This window comes from Stenella coeruleoalba (assembly GCF_951394435.1).
Source record: "Stenella coeruleoalba genome assembly, chromosome: 12".
NCBI classification, from domain to species: Eukaryota; Metazoa; Chordata; class Mammalia; order Artiodactyla; family Delphinidae; genus Stenella; species Stenella coeruleoalba.
In genome coordinates this window covers 57,864,760-57,885,618 of record NC_137158.1, presented here as the reverse complement: position 1 = coordinate 57,885,618, position 20,859 = coordinate 57,864,760, and the positions used below count along the sequence as shown (strand labels likewise).

General features: G+C 35.5%; 1 protein-coding gene across 1 annotated transcript in view; it reads right to left on the bottom strand.

Annotated features, from left to right (window-relative positions):
* Positions 1–20,859, bottom strand: part of LAMA2 (laminin subunit alpha 2) — a 602,802-nt gene that overhangs the window by 41,650 nt on the left and 540,293 nt on the right. Inside the window, exons 46-51 of the mRNA XM_079939315.1 lie at positions 19,943–20,076; positions 17,917–18,076; positions 14,826–14,950; positions 10,332–10,494; positions 9,513–9,657; positions 3,074–3,212 (exon numbers count right to left, since the gene is read on the bottom strand). Coding sequence (XP_079795441.1) covers positions 3,074–3,212; positions 9,513–9,657; positions 10,332–10,494; positions 14,826–14,950; positions 17,917–18,076; positions 19,943–20,076 — 866 coding nt within the window. The remainder of the gene's footprint in view (positions 1–3,073; positions 3,213–9,512; positions 9,658–10,331; positions 10,495–14,825; positions 14,951–17,916; positions 18,077–19,942; positions 20,077–20,859) is intronic.

Sequence of the window (20,859 nt, the reverse complement as noted above, 5' to 3'; positions counted from 1 at the left end):
CACTGAAAGCCAACCTCTGCTTTTCAGCCATCTCAGCAAACAGCACTTGATTGGTCTTATAACTGTATCGTGATTAAACAACTTGGATTGTTTTTTTCACACTTTCATTTCTATATAGTCTGGTTTCTGGTATTAAAAGTCTAGCCTTTGCTTTAAAAATTTCTTAGATCAGCTCAGCTTCATTATGTCCTTTCGGGAAATTTGGCACCATTAGGTTTTGAAATACCAAAACACTCAGCTGTAGCTCTAGCCAGAGTTTGATCAGCCACTTACAGAGGGCCTGCTGCTTACAACGTCCATGCTAAAACCTCCTGCCTACAAATAGGAACTGAAATGCTCCTGAGAAGCTAGGATGACTGTCCGCAAGCTTCCTCGTCATTAATGCAAACACTTGTTTCACATATAGTATTTCCAGAGAAATACCGACTCCATAGCTAAATTCTAAATAAACATGGCAAGAAAGAAGCAGCTTTGTCAAGAGGTGCAAGGGCCATGTTAACGCTTGCATATTTGCAGGCTTGCAAAAAGCAACCAGGCAGTAGTACGCATTTGGGAGCACAGGTTGATTGTTCAGCAGACAGTACGGTACCTGGGAGACCAGAGTCTGAGGTTCAACCCAAGAGACCAGTTTGTTCCCCGGAGCTAGATTTCGCCCATAAACCTGTCCAGCTGCCCTTAGCGTGTGCTACTGCATGTGTGCACCTGGCGGCGCTGTGCGTGGGCGGTTGAACAAATAAGCAGAGCAAATTTGTCATCACGGCTGGTGAACAAGTCAAATTGCAGTGATGGTGGGGAAGCAGCAGCATTTTTATAAGCAAAGGGCAGCATGAGAACTATCTCAGAATGCACTGCTCGTTCGTCAAATGTACTGTGAATAAAGCTGCATAGGTGTCACTCTGCTTCTGCATCACTGCTTTATCTAAGAAGCCACATTTACCCAATCCATGCACTTGAAGAAGGCATGCATAAATTTAAATTTTACCTTGCTTTCATACTAGGTCAAAGGGAAGAGAAAAAAAATGATTTACTTATAATTGCATTTTCATTTAGTAAAACAATAAACCTTAATCATAAATCTTTTAAAAAAGAAAGCATTTCATAGAGATCTACAAAGGAAAGGAATATAAAACACGAACAGAAAAGAAAACAGACATATACCCTTGACTACAGTGAAAATAGAGTCCAACGGTGACCATCTCCCACACTATTCTCTTGGAAAATTTTAATTTTGGAATTGAATTTAAAGCACTCATATTTATCATTCTTACAAATGGGAAAATGCCCAAGTGCTGCTATGCTGTAGTGTTCATGAGTAGCCTGTAAGGAGAGCTTATTGCCTCTTTGAACTTAATTTGAACTTAATATACATAAAAATAATTCATGTTCATCACATCTTTTGTACTTTATCATATTAAGATCCTGTTTGGAGGCAAAACTACAGCTAACTATGAATGCATGGCTCCTTGACTAGTCACAAATATATGTCTAAAGGCTGTTTTGAACTAATGTGCCCTGCCATAGAAATATTATAATTATGAAATGCTGTACTGTGAGAGTAAAAATATCTTGGCAGTAAAGACTCATCAGGTATGTAGTCTGCAAACTAATACATAAACCCATCTCAATGAAGTTAACATATACATTTTTGTAGATAATTCCTAAAAATCACTTTATGGTAATTAAAGCTACATTATCACAAGGATAAATGAAGCCACCTTTGGATAGCCTTATTCTGGGTACATTTAGTTCACTCCTAGAGAATTTAGTTAGTGATCTTGCAAAGTAAATCTTAGCCTTGAACAATTTGCTGGATCCCTAGTATTTAAATAGTACCTGAAACATAGTATTAATAGATGCTCATCAAACACCTGTTGAATGGATAAATGGACTTTGGAGTAATAACTATGCCACTATTCAAATACATTTAATCTGCAGTGATTTTTCTGACCAGACACTTTAAATCTATATTCCTAATACAAATGCAATATCATGTAGATGAATGCAGAGCCAGTTTATCTGCACCATTAAAGCTTATCAACTTATACCCCGATAGACTGGTAACTGGACAGGTGCCTGGTTTACGAGTTTAGATACAGAGAGGAGCAAACCTCTGTCTGAATGCTCACTATCATAAAATGAGACTGAATTTCCACTGCTCATTTGAGAAATATGAAAATAATTGACCACCGTACTTTTCAGTTATTCTGAGACACTTCCTATCGTAATGTGTCTTTTTAGAGTAGAAACACCTAGACAGGACTTTTGCAACCATCAAAAGGTAACAAACTAAACAAAACAAAAATTAAAAACATGGTGGTCTGTATTTATAGTAAACTCTTACGGGTTAGCCACATCAATTCATCCCATTCTAATTAGATTTAATTAACATTTATTGAGCACCAAATACTCTATAACTTGTATTTCTTATAGGTTGTTTTATAACAAGAAGGAAACTAATTAAATACCACATGAAATATTTTCTGACACTTTTTAGTTACTTCTATTAATTTTTTGAACTAGTTAAACTACGAGCTAAATATATCTCCCTATCTGCTCTCTAAAAAACATACGTGAAATTTTAAAAAATGTTGACATGGGCACGAGAATAACTAATACCACTTTAGCATCAGGCATATGGAAAAGTTCCAAAATTATTATCATTGCTTGTGCTTAGCCATAAAATAGGTTATACTCACAGTGTCCTGGAACACTGACTCATTTTCAGAACACTAAGCAATGTCAGTGCACCGTTATCTCCAGTGAATGTGCAAGGAGAAGGGCAATTACATTCAACTCCAGTTTCTACCTTTAATAACTTTTATAATTCTTTTCATCCAGTGACTGTAAGGGAAACAGTAATTCCCATACATCTCTTCAACAAAGATATCAAATTAATCTTTAGTTTTTAAATCCTGGTGGTGTTATTGTAACATGCAACATGAATTTTTAGATTAGGCCTTTCTGCAACTAAAGGTTATGACATTCCTGTTGTAATTAAACTTCAGAACTCTAGTGAGCATAGTGGCCATTTAATTAAAACTTAATCCTTAGCTCTAAATATACACCAAATTACCTCAAATTTCTCAGTGTTGGCAGACCACCAAAATATATTTTGTCATCTGCTTTCAAGTCAAGACCGAAGTTGTTTCCAGGAGATGAAGTTGCTACGTTCTCCTCCTGGTTAGTATCTATATCTACAATTGATATGTTGGCTGCAAAGGAAAGAGGAAGTTTCACTTTTTATTTGCACAATACCAACCACATCTATGTCATCACTGTTCCTTCAAGATAAATTTACTTTAATTCTCAAATTAACATTGACTTTCTCAAGCACATATACTATATACAGCTATTTAATAATTGCAGAAACGACAATAACATCAATAAATACGTTGTTAAACGATCCACAAAGAAAGCACGAAAATAACAGCCTGAACACCAGTGAAGGTAAACTAATCAAGTTAAAAGAAAGAAGTGTAGATGGACAGCAGAGAACCAGTTGACATAGCTTTCCATAATATTGATAGGTAGTTAGAAAATAGGGTAATATAATTAACTAATGCTAAGATAAACATCTAATTAGAAATTAGATTATTCATTAGAAATATACAGAATTTGTGGTTCCTTCTGTAAATTTCAGTGTCCACAGAAGTACTGGGGTTTAAGCTCATCCACAGAGTGATGTTGATAAGGCGGCTGTGCATGGAAGTGGAGAGATGGGAATGTTTGTTTTGCAAGATAATGGGATCCACGTCCATTGTAAATTACATTTTAGTTGGGGGATGCTGCGTGTTTTGAGAGAGGTACCGTCTTCATGCCTTACTGCTTTTCTCTCAGGTCTCTAAAGTTTCTTCCAGTAGGATGAGGATAAGAATTCAGAAATAGAAAGGAAAAAGGAAAAAAGAGAGGCTCTTCTCTGTTTAAACTGCTTTGTTCAGAGAGCAGATGGGAACACTTTCTCATTGATTTTACCCTCTTCATTCTTAAGAGTCAAGCTAGGCTCCTTCTGAATTATGTGCTTTCTCACCATAACATTTACCCAGGCCCAGCCTTTAGCTGCTAAATATATTTTGGATCCTTGATGCATACTGAAGCATTGGTTCATTAATATGACAAATTTGGCCTCTAACTCTTTGCCTGATATAAGATCTGGATTAGTAAGGGTCTAAAGATGGCCACTTGAACCAATGGATTATAAGGGCATTTCTAAATGTTTATTCTTTGGAACACTAGTTTCTTGGATGTTCCTGGGTCAAATAAATATGACAATCACTGGGTTAAGCAAAATTAAACATATGTCTTAATTTTATAGCTGCCCATATCTTTCAACATGCTAATATGTAATGGGATGCTCCAAAAGAGGGACACAGAGCACCAAGTATTTCCCAAATTTGTTTGACCCTGGAACATTATTTTCTCTCAACTCATCATCTTTTAGAAGAGTGTTCTTTGAAAAATAAAAGAACTATCAAACCTGAAAATTCCATTGTAATCTGTAGTCCTTCCATTTCAAAAGAAGTATTTTCAATGAAACCAAACATAATTGCCTTATAAAAAATGTCCAAAATAAAATACCTAAACCTATTAACACCTCAAATCCTCAAAGCAGAATTTTGTAAAAATAAACAAACAAAAAATACTCAAAAATAAGTTCCCAATTAAAAAAATATTCAGCAAGTTAAGATTTAAAAAATTAATTACTTTCTAGCACATATTAATTTCATACACACATATCTTTTTGACCAGACTGGTGGCTGAAATAAAAAATTTTTCATACATATTCTTTCTTATCCAGATCAGCAAAGAAGTTTTGATATAGGGCTGTTGACTGGAACATGAAAATAGCCTTTTTTTCTACAGACCTGGTATGTATTTTAATGGTGTCTGTGAAAATGAGATTCTCTCTCTATCACAGGCAAGCCAGAGACTGGAGGTAGCTTTCCTTCTTATCCCTGAGTGAATATATGCATTTTTAGAAATCATTCTAAGAAAAACTGATTAAAAAGCAGAAACACAATTGAACTGAAACTCACTGGCCCAAGTGTTAGCTTTGATAGAGAGACAGAGGATGGCATATTTTTACTGATTTAAAGGAAGCACTCTACCCTATCCTTTATGAGTGATAGCAATGAAGTGGGTTCTGCTATGGAATGCTAATACTTGCTTTTATTTCTTGCCCTATTTCTTTCCCTTATAGAATAGCCATTAACATAAAATTTTAGAGTTGATGAGTTCAGACATCATTTATGGGTAAGCAGGGAAATAAGGGTTTTATTAAATACTAGACACAGAGTAGGGGCTTAACAAGTATTTTATAATCAATGCTATAAAGGAGTTGTTATAAAGGAATTGTTTTTACTTTGGTAATTCTTTTCTTCTCTCTCTTAGTCCACTGAAAATCTAAATGATCAATCTTGCATCCATATCAATGCACTTGAGGGGATAGGAAGCACTTCTATTAGTGACTGTGGTTCCACTAACTGTCTCTCAGGGAAGGTGGGGAATCCCTCCTGAAGGAGTGGATTTGAATTTCAAGGGACAGTGGCTTTTACAAACTAGCTGAGAATAAAGCAACTAATCTGGTATCTGAAAAGGAGCAATGGCCTTACTTGAGTTCCTGTCCCACTATTCCATGGATTCTGATCTTGCTAAAATCCAGTGCCCTCCCTACAACCAAACCCAATGGGGTCCTTTGATCCTTATCTTAATCCATATCTATGCAGTATGTGAGGGTAAATTTTCCATCCTTCTAGAATTTTCTTCTTTGACTTCCATAATGCCAACTTCTCCAAGCTTCTCTTGCCTTTCCAACATCATTCTCAGTCTCCTTCCCCAGGACCTATTTCTTTGAACACTTCTGAAACGCTGATGTTCCCTAATGTGCTTTCATTTGGCCACTTGTCAGGTTTCAGCTCTCGGGGTAGCTCAAGTTTATATTTACTTACCATATGTTGACAACTCAGAAATATATATGCCTGGACCTGATTTTTGCCTAAAAATCCACATTCAACAGGTGAGTCACTATATACATCCCCAGTTGATATTCCAAATTAAAATGGTTCTCTTTTTCCTCCCAGATCTGTATTATTTATTTTATTTGGTGGCACTAAGACTCCCACCCAACCTCCTAAATTAGAGTCATCCTTTCTCCTCACCATTCCACATCTTACCAATCAACAGCCCTACTAATTTCATCTCCTAAATAACTCTAATAGCTGTCCTTCTTAAAATTTTTTAAATTTATTTTTTCTAATCTTCAATTTTTATTTTATTTTTGGCCACGCTGCACGGCTTGAAAGATCTCAGTTCCCCGACCAGGGATCGAACCCAGCCACGGCAGTGAAAGCCTGGAATCCTAACCACTAGGTCACCAGGGAACTCCCTCTGTCCTTTTTTTAAAAAAACACTTTTATCGAAGTAACATTGACATAGTATAATTTGCCCATATTTAAAAATGTACAATTTGACAAGTTTTGAGATCTCTATACATCCATGAAATGACCACAGTCAAGAAATGAACATATCCATCACCCCAAAAGTTTCCTTTTGTCATCCTTCCTTCCAGTCCCTCCCTACAAAACCCAGTCAACAAATATCCTCTATCGGCTTCCTGTGACCATATGTTAGTTTATGTTTTCTATATAATTTCACATAAATGTACTTTTTTGTCTGCCTTCTTTTACTCAGAAAACTTATTTTGTTATTAATCCATTTTGTGTGCAAATTAATAGTTCATTTTTTTTTAACCACTAAATACTATTCCATTGTGTGCATGTACAACAATTTGTATATCCATTCACCTGCTGATGGATGTTTATTTTTTGTTGTTTTGAGTATCACAAATAAAGGTGCTATGAACCTTCTGGTACAAGTCTCTGTATGGATATGTGCTTTCACATATCTTAGGTGAATACTAGGAGTGGATTGGTTGTTTCATGTGACAGGTCTATATTAAACTTTTGAAGAAACTGCCAACCTGTTTTCCAGTGTGGCTCTACCAATTTACATCCTCGTCAGCAGTGTATAAGAGTTCCACTTACTTGACATCCTTGCCAGCCCTGGGTATGTTCAGTCTTTTTAATTTTAGACATTCTAGTAACCGTATAGTGGTATCACATGTGGATTCATTTTGCATTTCCTTACTGTCAAGTCCCACTGCAACTCTTATTTCAAGCCATCATTCATCTGTCTGAACTACTATTGTACCTAATTGGTCACCCTGCTTCCAGTTTAACCTGAAAATTTCCATTTCTTATTTCTCCTTTCTCTGATTATTTCCTTATAGCTCCCTTTGTGGGCTCTTCCTTTACTATACTGCTTCAATATTACTGTTTGCTCAAGGGCTTTGGATCACCTTATTCCAGATATGACTGTTTTGTTTTTCTCATCTCTATTAAGGTACAATGATTTAAAACATGAGGATGCTTTGTAGCTATCCATCTCTGCCCCAGAACTCTGCTAATCCTCAGATACACGTAACTAATTGCCTGTCAATTACACAGCTTCTCTAGGTTGCTAAGGATACTAAGAGTACCTTTAATACAGCACATCCAAAATAGAACTCAGCATCTTTTCTAAAAAACTATGCTGCATTTTTCCTGTATCCAATAGCTTGGTAAATGGCACTGACATATTCTTTGTTATTTTAAGGAAAAAAAAAAGGAATCATTTTTGATCTCCTTTTTTAAAAAATCTTACTCTCTGCACTGAGTATATCATAAAGCTCCTCAATTTTAAAATGCTTAATATCTTTCAACTCCATTCTTTCCTATCCATTCTCATGGTTCCCTTCTCCTTGCTCCTCCCCTCGTTTTCCTGCAGACTGCAGGAGCATCTGAAATTGTCACCATCTACCCTCCAGTCTGCTGCTAAAGAAACTTTACTAAAACACAAATCTGATGGTGTCACATTCTTGATTAAAACTCTTAGTAGTTCCCTATCGATTTCAGGAAGAGTTAAACTCATTAGTTTAGCTCATATGGCCCTTTATAAACTGACTCTGTATTCTCTCCAGCTTCATCTGATAATTTTCTGCCAACATTCATCCTGTTAGCCTATGGATTGACTCGTAGTTCCTAAAGCATTTCCCAAAGTGTGTTCAGCCAATGCTACTATGGCATGGAAGGATTCTGGTGATCAAAGAAGTCTGGGAAGTGTTGGATCAAACAAAGTTAAACATTCTTCTTAACTACTGTGCTGAGCCTCTAACACGCAAATGTAACTTACTCAGGAACAATGTATACAGACAACAGTATTCCAATTTATTTTATGAGTGCAAAACCAGTTTTTGTCCAAACTGAGGAGTTTCTCCAGGGTTTCCTGTTCCAAGGAAAAGCAGTTGGAACAAGATGTATAATGATGTATTATGCTCACTGAGCCCTTGAGGCTTTCATACAATGTTCACCTCTCTGAATTGTCCAAAGGTGCTTTTCACCCAGAGTACTCCTCAGCCCCTGCTCATGCCTCAGGGTGCTTCCTTGGGGGCTGACCTCTGGGTTTGACTTTGACGTTTCTCTCTTCTGAGATTCCTAGCCTGCTCTACAGATCTCTACATGGCAGTTAGATTTCTACTCTCTAACCATTGACTGACTTGTCCATCTCCCCCATTAGATTGCAAGTTCCATAAAGACAAGGACTTATAGACTTCACTTAGTTCTTGCAGAGTATTTACTTGGTTCTTGGCAGATATACGTTAAGTGCAGGAATGAAAGATGGTGCAAAGTTATACCTAAATTTTCATGAAATGTCACACTGGCATGTTCAAAATGAATGAAGTCTAATTATATAAACAGAAGAATCTAAGTTTCATTTGCAGATATTGGTAATGCCATCGTACATAGAATTAGCGGAATTATACTAAGATAAAAATAGCAGTCCGCAAAGACCTAATAGGCTCGGATTTCTGTCTTGGTTGTGAGATCTTAGGTATATATGTCTGGGACCACATATAAGTTGGAGTCTACACTTTCCTTTCTGTAAACCAGAACAGAATACCTGCTTCATGAGCAAATGAAATAATGTTTGTGAAAGTGTTTTGAAAATGTCCTGGAATCATAAAAATGTTACATTATTATTAATTATTAACTTGCACACACACAAATGTTTGGCATTTTCAAAAAATAAAGAACTGGTAGCTGTGCTCTATCCCCGCTACAAATTCTACCTGTGGGCCACTCTAAAGGAAACATCTTGGCAAAATGGGAAGAAAAGGAAAGCACACAAGATTTTCAAATCTACTACAGGATATAATTTTACAAGTTGTAAGACAGTTTCATGCTTTCAAATTAAGCTCTCAGTTTCAAAAGAAAATGACAGAGAACCATTTGGCTCTTCAATCAGTCATGTCTAACCCAAACCACCTATAAGCTAAGCCAAAGAAATGACTGTATCAATTTTTCACAGAATTTGTGAGTACCTAAGATAACAGACAGGGTCTTCCTCATGATTAGGTACGTGGGAGCTTTGGATAGCATGATTAAGGCTCTGAGTGCATTATTACTATAGAAACTCACCTTGTTTTTGAGTTCTTGACAAGGTGAATAATTTCCATTTCCCATCATTATGGTTTTGATTGCTGACAACGGAAGCCATTCCTGAACCCAGATCATAGCTGACTTTTATGTGCCCATCAGTGAGCTCTACACTCATGAAATCTTTCTATTAATAGAGTAAAAACACACCAGTGATTAGATACACAGAGAAATATATGAGTATTCATTTTCTTTGTGGAGTTTATAATAGGGCTTTATGGCTAAATTACTGACTGTGTTGATCTGTAATTGAAATCCATTTTTGGATACAGAATTGGTGTTACTATTTTGTGAATGTTTGTGGGTGTGATATTATGGTGCAAATGGTCACAACGAAATTACTAGGATGTATCCTTTTATGACAGGAGTAAAATTGGGTTCCTTTGAAAACATATTAAGCAAACTAAAGAGTACATTTCCTGAAAGAATTTACTAAGAAATATTGACCTGGAAAAAATAATGAGGCTCTTTAGAACAACCTTTTGACTTGGGTCTCTAGAAGAAGACTAAGGAATAGTTTTTGTGCTGCACGTTTCCATACCGGGGGAATCTTTCCTGGGTGCTTCTCTTAAAGGATTATAAGGGAGTTATACTGAAAATAAAAATTAAATTGTATCTGTAATTAAAGTTACTGATGGAAATATATAAACACTATGCACCACTCTTGGACATTACACAGCCATCCCAGACTCCTTTGAACAATAACTGATAATTCAACAAAACTGATAACTGCACTGGAACCTTACAGAAAAGAAGCAAACATATTTTCAGTCATGAAAGATCAGCTGTGCAAATCTTTACCAGGTCTCGTGTGGCAAGGTACATCAGGAGAGCATTTGAAGAAAATGTCCTGAACTTGAACATGACAGTAGAGATGTTGGGGTACCAACGAATGGGGCGGCTGACTAATGCATAGCCTTCTCCATCAAACTGAATAGTCCCCTCACTATCTTCTACCTGCGGACTGAAGAGAGACATTTCACATGAATCAGACGATGTCTACTTGGTCCATCAGTATTCAATACATCACACTGTCTTCTGAGACTGGACTGTAGGCTGTTGTAGGGCAGGAACCATCCCAGATACATCTTCCATCCTTCCCCTTCTCTCCAGCTCTACTGCCACCATCAGACCAAGTAACCACCATCTCTCACCTGACTTCATTAGGTGTTCAATTACTAGGTCATTGATGTTTTAACTACTTTTGCTGAAGTGCTTGGTGGCTAGTTATATTAGTGTTTAAGTGTATTTTAGTGGTGTGAACTAGTGGGATTTTGGAATGGGCTGAGAATGCATTATTACATTTCCCAAATCCATAACATAATAGGGAGTAGGGGTTGGCTGAAGAGTGAAGGTGATTGAAAGGTACTAACTTAAAGTTGTAAGAAAAAAAAAAGCTGTACCAGGATATAGGCTTCTATTCTCTGAAGTCTTGCTATGCAGTAGGATTTTCTGGGACAGATTAGATTCAGATAATGAAGGGTTCCTCTAACTATGTATGTTTGTTGATCCGTCTTCTTCACCAGGATGTAAGCTCTATGAAACCAAGTAGAGATTATGGGCCAGGCTCCATGCCAGGCACAAACTCAGCATCTAGTGTGGTACTTGGCTAATAGCAGAATCTGGTAGATATTTGTGGAATGAAAGGGATATTAGTAAAGCAAATTGCCTCCAAGAGAATATATGTTCAATCAATATTGGTTGAATAATTAATGAATATCTAAGATAAGTCTTGTAAATATAACATTTAAAAAGATTTTTTTTCAAATGAAAAGTTATCATCTATCTATCTTATCTAATTGATGTTAACAGAGTAAGTTTTGATTGTGGAGATATTTTTAAACTTTAACTATCTGCGTATTAGCTTATATTTGAATCTGTGAAATTGGAGTGTTGTATTAACTTGAGAAGAGAGGAGATATGAGAAATATTATAGTAATCTCATAAAATAACAAGAGGTTAGAATAGTATTTGCATGCAATCTTGGCTAATGAGAAAAATAATAGGGTATAAACATTAATGGCCTTGAGGAGGAGGAACTGTTACTCATTTTAGACAAGTTGGCTTTCTCTCTGTTTCCGGAAAAGGAGAAATAAAACTCTGAAGACAAAAGGAAGGGAAGAGTCTTAACTATGCGTTTCACAGTCAGGTTTTTGTAAATTTAAGATACATCTAAATAGGTATAAGATCAGATGATGCCATATACCCTTAAAAGATGCTTTTTCAATATTCATGAAACATGTTCACTGAAAGGTTGAGGGACTAAATCAGCCTATTAACAATATAATTTATGTGAATAAATCAGCTGAATAATTTTGGCCTTCCTTCATCATTATAACAAATCCATTAAAATGAAGAGCACCACATTTGAGATAAGAAGATGTAATGTAGCATCTACTAAGGAGAAGTTCCATGAGGTTCTCAAATCCTAGGATTTTGCATGATATACTGCCATGCTACCAGTGACAATAGGGTGCGAGAGTCACCACTGACACTTTCCCGAGTGCTTTGGCCCAGTGCACTGTTACTCACAAATTGAAGAGAAAAAAATACAAAACTTCATATATAATGTCAGGAGAGGCACTGGAATAAAAATATATATATCACATTTTATTTTCCTTGTACGGAAACCCTGGGATATTTGTATCCTGGTGTTCTCATGCCCTTAATCTATTAATTTCCTCAACACACAATCGAAAAATTAGCAGAGTAGATGGCAGGTACCCTGGAGTCTGACGTGGAATTTCAGAAGTCACTTTAACACCTCAGGTTTCAGTGTCTCCACTCTGAGACGAAAGGGTTAGATCTACTCCAACCCTATTAGAGCTTCTACTCAAGCAGCAGGCAAATCTTCGAGCAAGAGTTTTGTACAAGAATAGCAAAACATACAGATGAAAATCAGTCTACTTCATTTAATTCATTAGCTAAAACCGGTAAATCTGGCTTCAAATTGTTGACTTGGAGGTGGGGGAAAAATGAATCTTTCCAGGTATAGACTCAATATTTCAACATCTAACATTATGCTAGAGTTTTCCTATTCATTTTCAATACATTTACCAGGAAGAGTGACAATTCTTTTCTAATTAATAAATGCTAAGCTTCTTAACTTGCCTTTTGTTTCTCTTTTGAACCTGGATTTCTGGTCAAGTTAGGAAAGATTAATTATGCTATTTGGAACAGCCATGCTCTTCCATGTAAAGCTTGTTAACCATAGAACTAGATGAATATTGAAGTTTAGTATATTAATATTTCATCATTGTTTCAGTGTTCAGCTAAATACATTTTACTAGTAGCAGTTTTTTCCCTATTTTTTAAGAAAAATAAGATACACTTTTTTTATAGCCCTGATATTCCTTTCTAAAACATTACAAAAATTATATCCTTTCTAAAACATTACAAAAATATTCCTTTCTAAAACATTACAAAAATTATATCCTTTCTACTGACTACTGAATAAGTGCAAATTTCTAAAACTCACATTCCAAGATTTTCTACAAAATGTTCCTAGTCTATGTCTTGTAGCCTTGTCTATTTCATCTCCCCCGTTTTACCATTTCTGCTCTAAAAGTGCAACCATTAATTTTATGTTAAAATGTGTTATATGTTCTCCTGAAAAGAAAACAAACACCAGGAGTTCTAAAACATTTTTCCTAAAATTACCAAGGCTTATGGAAAAATAGGGCTAGGGCAAGCCACTCAAAATGTATGTGACTTTGTAATCAGAGCACTCACAAAAACAGTAACATTCTTGATCAAAATATTAGTATAATTCAAAAACGTATATTAGGAATTTTTAAAATAAGGAATTATTTCAGTAAATGTAGAACTTTAGCCTATTATAATTATATTAATTCATATAATACTTTATATAATGAAGGCCCAAGATCTTTGCAGAATTGATAATTAGTGATTAACACATAATATGTGATTAGTGATTAACACATAATATACACTGCTGAAAGGACATTTAAATACTTTAGACGTTTGTTTGATAATAAGCTCTGGAAAATCCTACTTAGAAATTTACCAAAGAAATGTTTACAGAAAAGTTGGTGTTGATTTGTGAGTAGCAGAATATTACTGTAGAGCTCATTGTCCTTGTATTGAAAGAATTTTACAGACAACATTCTATATTAGATTTTATTGAAGATTATTAACAAAACCACTTTAAACTATGAATGGATCAGGCTTTCAAACTGTCCTCAATGACATACTGAAAAGTCCATGATGACAAAAAAAAAGTAGAAAGATGAAAGTTAAAACTTTTGGAGAGGGAATATTTTTGGGCTACTTTCTTCTATAAAACTCTAGAGATGTTGAAAAGAAGATGTGAAGTATACTCTGCTACATTAATGGAGAATTTAGGTCCTAACAATGTACATGTTCCCTTTATACTGGAAATAAAAAATATAAACTCCTTAGCACCTAATGATGTTAGAGTTACTATGTATATATACTAAGCTTCCAGGTATTTAATTTAAATTTTATAGCTTTAACTAAGTATAATTAAAATTGTTGTAGGCTCAGATGATCAGTGGGCTTTAAGTTTTTTATGCAGAGAAATCCTCTATTTCTTCTTAATTGTTTTACATCCTCTATTCAGGTTTATATAAGAATATTTATATATGCTTTGTATGCTTTTTAAATATTTTTGAATTCCAACATTCTAACCTCTATCTTATAATTGGTGATGTTTATTATGAAACTTTGTCCTGGTTTATCTTGACCTCTGCTTCTTAAGCAGAATCTCCAAGTCCCATGGGTTTCCACTTGAAAAGCACATACATGATGCTGTGTGCCATTTGAAAAATCCTGTGGGAGATAAAACCTGCAGTATCGTTCTATATTTTGTTGTAAACACAAGCAGAGTGAATCCAGGCTCTGAGAGGCCTGAAGCTTAATCAGTTTAGGGAGACTTTTCCTTAAGTAAAAATAAATGATGACTACATAATAGCCACAGACACACAACACCTCCTGAACATGAAGGTAAGCTGGAGTGGAAGGAGACAGTAGTCTTAACTGATTGAGGCTAAAATGTCTTACCTTTGCAAATTTTACAAAAACACACGACCATGTCAAAGTACTAGGATACCTCCCAAATCCTTGGAAAGTGCCTGTACAAGTGAGGGAGGGGACTTAAAGTTTCTTAGCTTCCTGGTAAATCCACCTCTGAACACAATCACTTCAAACTTGTTGTATATCATCGACATGATAATAGAACACTGCACAATAAAATTAAAGCTTTTGTGATACACAGGCCTGATAGACCTTGGAAGAGTCCTCCTCTCCACTAACCTGATGGTACATCCTTTGCAGTCACCTTCTATCTCTCGGAAATTCCACAACCCTATAGGTTTGCTGTCAAAGTATGCTTCTCCCATACAGCCAGTGAATGTAATCACACGTACAGCATCAGCCTTCTGAAGAGAGAAACATATTTGTTAGAATTTAGAATTTCACAGAAAAATTAAGAGTACCCATGAGAGTTATTAGATGAGCAGCAGAATCTGGAGTAGTTATTACCTACTCTTTGTGAAAGTCTTGGTTGTGTACGTATCCATCTTTTAATCATATAATATCCTCATGGATCCTGGTTATTCTGTGCTTTACCAGTTTATCACCATTAGTAAGTGAACACTCCAAGCTTCCAACCTTAGGTAAACTGCTTATTCTGAGATTCTATTTTTTTTATTGGTCTGTAACATGAGATTATTAGGAGAATTAACTAAGAGAATTTATTTATGGTACCACATTCAGTGCCTGGCACAGAGAAGGTGTTTCATAAAAGTAAGTGTTCCTATCCACTAAGGAGATTTATGAGAAAGGGTACATACTGACTACATAAAGGGGAAAAAAGCTTGCATATTGATTACCCTATGATACTGCTGTCCCCAATTTTTCATTTCCTTTTACACCCAAGTAGGTTTCTAGGGCAGGAGAATGAAGGGACAGAGTAAATTTATAAGAGAAGGGTCCCTGTTGTTGTTGTTTGCAGGCATACACAGCGCAGAGCCCGACATCGAATAGGGGCACAATAAATATCTGTTGAATGACAACTCTGGTGTCATTCTCACAGGGGAAGGTCTTTTATAAATTTTTATTTTATATTGGAGCATAGTTGATTAACAATGTTGTGTTAGTTTCAGGTGTACGGCAAAGTGATTCAGTTATACATATACATTTATCCCTTTTCAAATTTTTTCCCATTTAGGTTATTACAAAATATATGTGCTATATAGTAGGTCCCTGTTGGTTATCTATTTTAAATATAGCAGTGTGTACATGTCAGTTCTGGGTATTTAGCAGTCAAGAAGGAGGGGAATGATCCGATCCACTCTAGAGAACCTTGCTGTAATTTGAACAACTACTCCTTTTAGCGTCAATATATTACAATTCTACAACTTTAGAAGCACTTTGCCAAGGTGAATCCACATTTATCTGAATAACCTGGAAGGAAAAAGTGAATTGATATGTTTGGATTTTAGAAAAAATAGAAGATAGTCACTGAGTAGTTAAACATTTATAGTTATAATTTTAGGTTAAACTCATCAACACATACATCTTCCTACCGTTATGATCAAGTGGGGCACTGCCATGGAGAAGGAATGTTGTCAGACACTGACAAATACAAGTCAGGAACAGTCCTTGGAATTCTCTGTCATCTGTGGAAGCTTCTCTTAATTTTCCAGAGGTTGATTATCCTACCTGCGAATTGTATTTGCTTTTTGCTTTTCCTTCTTGCATCATAAAAACTATACTTGGGATATTTTCCTGCTCCTTTGAATTTTCACTAGCATGTTGATTTAATTACTTGTTTTCAGTTTTTTGGTTCATATTCTGGTATGGCAGAAGCCTTGAAACTCTTGGCCAAAATGATGAAGATTTTCTGTAGATTTCATTTGCTTGTGTTTTTTTTCCCCCTCAGACTGGCATAAATAAGTTTCTTTATGTCTAGTGACATCTGAATAATAAGAAGAATTATTTAAGGTGCAATTTAAGGTGTGACTACCATATCTTAGGCATGTAATCTCGCTATTCATTGAGGTAGTAAAGGGTGGTGATTAAGAGTAGAGATTCTTGTGCCTGGTAACGAGTGTTCAAGTCCCAGTTCCACCACTGATGGCTGTGTGATCTTCGGTGAATCATTTAACTTCTCTCTTACTTAGAGTCCTTAACTATAAAATGAGGAGGATATTATCTACATTTTTGGGTTGTTATGAAAACTGTTAATTCATGTAAATTACTTAGAACATTACTTAGCAAATAGTAAGGGTTATATAAATGTTATAGAAGTTTATTATTGTATCCTACAATATGCAAGCAAGGTAGATACTTTTATCTCCCTTTCTAGTTAAGGAAACTGAAGCCCAAGAGGTTAAGTGACTTGCCTAAGGTCATATTTTTGTAAGTGATAGAGCAGGGAATTCAACCTGGATTTAATTTCAAAATTCATGTTTTTTTTGTATTACTCGGTGCTATCCCTATATTTATCTTTCTGAGGAGGAAAGAAAGTTGGCAGTATGACTATATATTACGATGTACCATATATATTTATATGCAGCTCTAAGAAATGAGGATGATTTTAGTGTGTAGCTGTGGAATCCATTCCAATACTTTAGAGTCACATCTCATACACAAAGCAAATAAAACAACCTCACTCTATATGAAGGTTGAGTTCTCATAAATTTGGGGTCACCCTGGCTTTTCACATTTTCTGACTAATCTCATCCCAGGATGATTCTGCCAGACCCAGGATTACACATTGTACTTGGCTGTGCTCTTACATCTCACCCACAGGTCGTTTTCCAACACCTAACTCCACTTAATCAACACGAGCTTCTTTAAAATACAGGCACTTTGCAATCTGAAATGCATAAGGACCTGTCACAAAGCAATTATGAATATTAAGTGCATTACTCGGTAAGAATGAGAAGAGCAACTTGAAAACTTTAAAAATCGGATCATGATCTGAAGGCTTATGGCTCCTGTGATATTTCCCAAGGTATTCATAAATCTTTTAATTAGATGTGAGTTTGAACTTTATAGCACTTTATATCAATAACTCATAAATTGATTCAGAAAATGAGGTATCTTTAGAAAACACTTTGCTCTTGAGGCAACTAAAATATCAAAAAATTGATGCCACAGATGAGGGCAAAACAACTGTTTAAGTAAATACACATAGGTTTAAAAAGACTGTGCTTCCAGATTGCATATTCAAGGAAGAAAATTCTTACTCAAAATATATTCATGTTTTCATAAAAACAAATTAAGTAAAAAGTGGTCAAGTTTTTGCAGTGCTTTATCATGTCTTTGCCCAAAGTCATCATGCCAGGAATTGTCTGCAGAGATTAAATAAACAGAATGGGGAAGAACAACACATTACCTTCAATTTCCCAGTCAAGCCACCAACAAACAGCATTGCGTTTGCGTCCACATCTAGAATAGTGTACCCTGGAGGTGACGCTGAATGGTATGTGCTGGGCATAATGCTGGCTTTGGGTCCATCCAGAGCTCTCACGGAAATTGTTCCATTTCTCCCAGTTCTTCCAGGGTACGTGTTGAAATGAAATGAAAGAAAATACAGAAAATGAAGTAGGTATCACATTTCTGGTCACTTCAGATTTAAAAGATATAAAATGTAGAGATTTGTTTTGGAATATTTAAGAGATAGCTGGGTGTTTAGCTTCAAACATTCCAGATTCATTAAGCTGCAAATCAAAACCCAGAATCTGCTCTCTGCTATACGTTTACCATCAGATTCAACCAGGACCACTGAGCAATCTACCCGGATTCTGAATGTGTCCAGTGATAGATAGGAAATGACACAGCAACAATTAGCTGATGGAATTGCTGTTGGTTAAATGGAAAGTCTTTTTCCTCTTGCTTTACAAAACAATATGCTATTTACCTACATGGACTATTTAAACAAGTTTATATTACTTCATTCAGTCTAATTTAATTCAGCAAGTGAACCCCAAATAAGCCACGCTTCTGCATTATAAACTGCATAATTGCTCCTAAAATCCCTGATTATCTTGGATCCAAATTTGCTGAAGTAGTCTTCCTGGAATCATGCATCGTTTATTGTTTGGCGCACCATCTTAATGTGTACACTATAAAAGCCAGGCTACAGAGTTGTGTATACAAATTGTACAGAAGAACTTCACATTTAGATTCAATTAATAGACTTTTGGAAGCTATTATTATTGTATTTCATTTTCTTTTTTTAAATGATTGGTTCCCATGAGTTATTAAACATGAAAATCTGATCTTTTTCCGGAGACAAGCAGTCGTAACAAAACTTTGTCATATTTCTCTCCCTACTGTCTCATTTTGGTAATCTTTTTATCTTTGAGGGTGCAGTATTAACTGAAATATGTAGAAACAATAGAATGAATTTATAAATAAGGTTCTTCTTTAAGAGAATACATCTTTTCTAATAGAAGAACTGTACTTTGCAAATATAAGTATTCTTAAGCCCAATAAAGTACTTAATCCCTCCCCCACCATCACACATGTAAGCATTTTATCTGTTGCTCTCTCCTCTCTCTCCCTCACACACACACACACACACACACACACACACACACTTTTATTTAAGATCTTAAAAAGGAATTGAAGATATTTCTTTTCATTAAGTTTTTTTAAACTTTTAATTGTGAAAAAATTAAACATGTACACCCATAGAATGAAACTCTATGTATCTATCACCTAGATTCAACAATCACCAGATCTTCAAGTCTTCTTTACCCATCTCTGATCAACTTCCCTTGGCCTTTAACAAAACCTCTTGACTGTTAGCTGCTTTGTGTTTAGTAGGTAGTTGGGAATTAGAAAAAGAGGAGGAGAAAATGAAGAGGAAGTATTGAGGACAAGAATGGATTCTACAAGTAATCTGTACACTGTTAGAAGTTAATTAAATTAAAGCATCAAGGATAGAATTAATCAATTTCCTATTCCTTCCCACAAGTAGTGTGGACCTGACATATTTTATATTCATGCCAGCATTTAGATACTGCACCCACCTGTAGCCAAGACTGCTGTGTAGACTAGAAGAGGCACTTTGCACCAAAGACAGATACCAATGGCACCTCTTAGGCTCTGGATTGTACTGAATAAGGGCAACAGAAAACAACTTAACCTCAAGGTTTCTACAGGACAACCAGATAAGGAGGCCAAAAAGGACCGGTCATTCTGTTCAATACCTTGAAGATCTGTCAATTCCTAACACGTTCTACAAAGGTACCATTCACACACACTTATACATGTATATAATATATAACGTTCGTATATATGTGTGTGTGTACCTACATAGCTACCTTCTTGAAACAGAAATAAAATTTTTCTTATAAACTAGGAAACTACTTCAAAATTCTGTCAATGATCTTAATCTCTATTGAGTTAGTTACCTTGATGCCTCAATACGGTACCAATATGAGTCATCAATAGTCAAATCTGGATACTCGACACGTCCAACCCCGGATCCAACATCCCAGAGGAAGCTTACTTTGCCTTTACGCATCTCTATAGCCAGAAAGTCAATCTAGTGCAGAGAAACACAAAAACAATAGATATCAGATGTAAGGCACCCTGAAAGAGGAACCAGCCGAGTCTTTTCAACAGGTACCATTTTCAGATATATGAAATAATTAGAAGCCTCACAATAAAGATTCCCAAATAATATGATCTATTATTTCTACGATTAAATAATACTTTATTCTTGTATCTTTACAATACAATGTCCATACACATGTTCATAGTGCTGAGGCAAATGTGTTAATTCAACCAATTCTAATTAGGTCTAACATTGAGACAAATGTCTTTTCTTGCACTGATACTTGTGGTAGAGATAAACGCAAATATTTGGGTTCAGAATTCATTGTTTTCACCATGGGCACTGACGTTTTTGAGGGGCCAGGTATGCTTTTTCACCCAAGGTGATCCAAAATATCTCACCTGATTTCCAAGTATTGATTTATGTGATAAGTGGTCTGTTGAAAAGTCTTATTCGTTTTGGAATAGAGTCCAATGGGTCAAATGAAAGGAATTAGAAGGAATTAGAAGGAATTAGAAGTTTGAGGTGAGCTCTTTTAGATACATTTCTGTTATTTCAGTTTGAGTCATTAATTCAACATGAATCAGAAGAGTTTTCATTGGTAAGAAATAGTACACAATTTTCAGTTTCATTTCACATGAAAGTTCATTGTAATTTGTTAGAGAAAAATGTGTAAAAAGCCTCATTCCTATTAATCTTTCTTCTTAAATAGCTGGATCTGAAAATATACTTCAAAAATAAATGCTGGTATACTCACAAATGAAAGCAGAT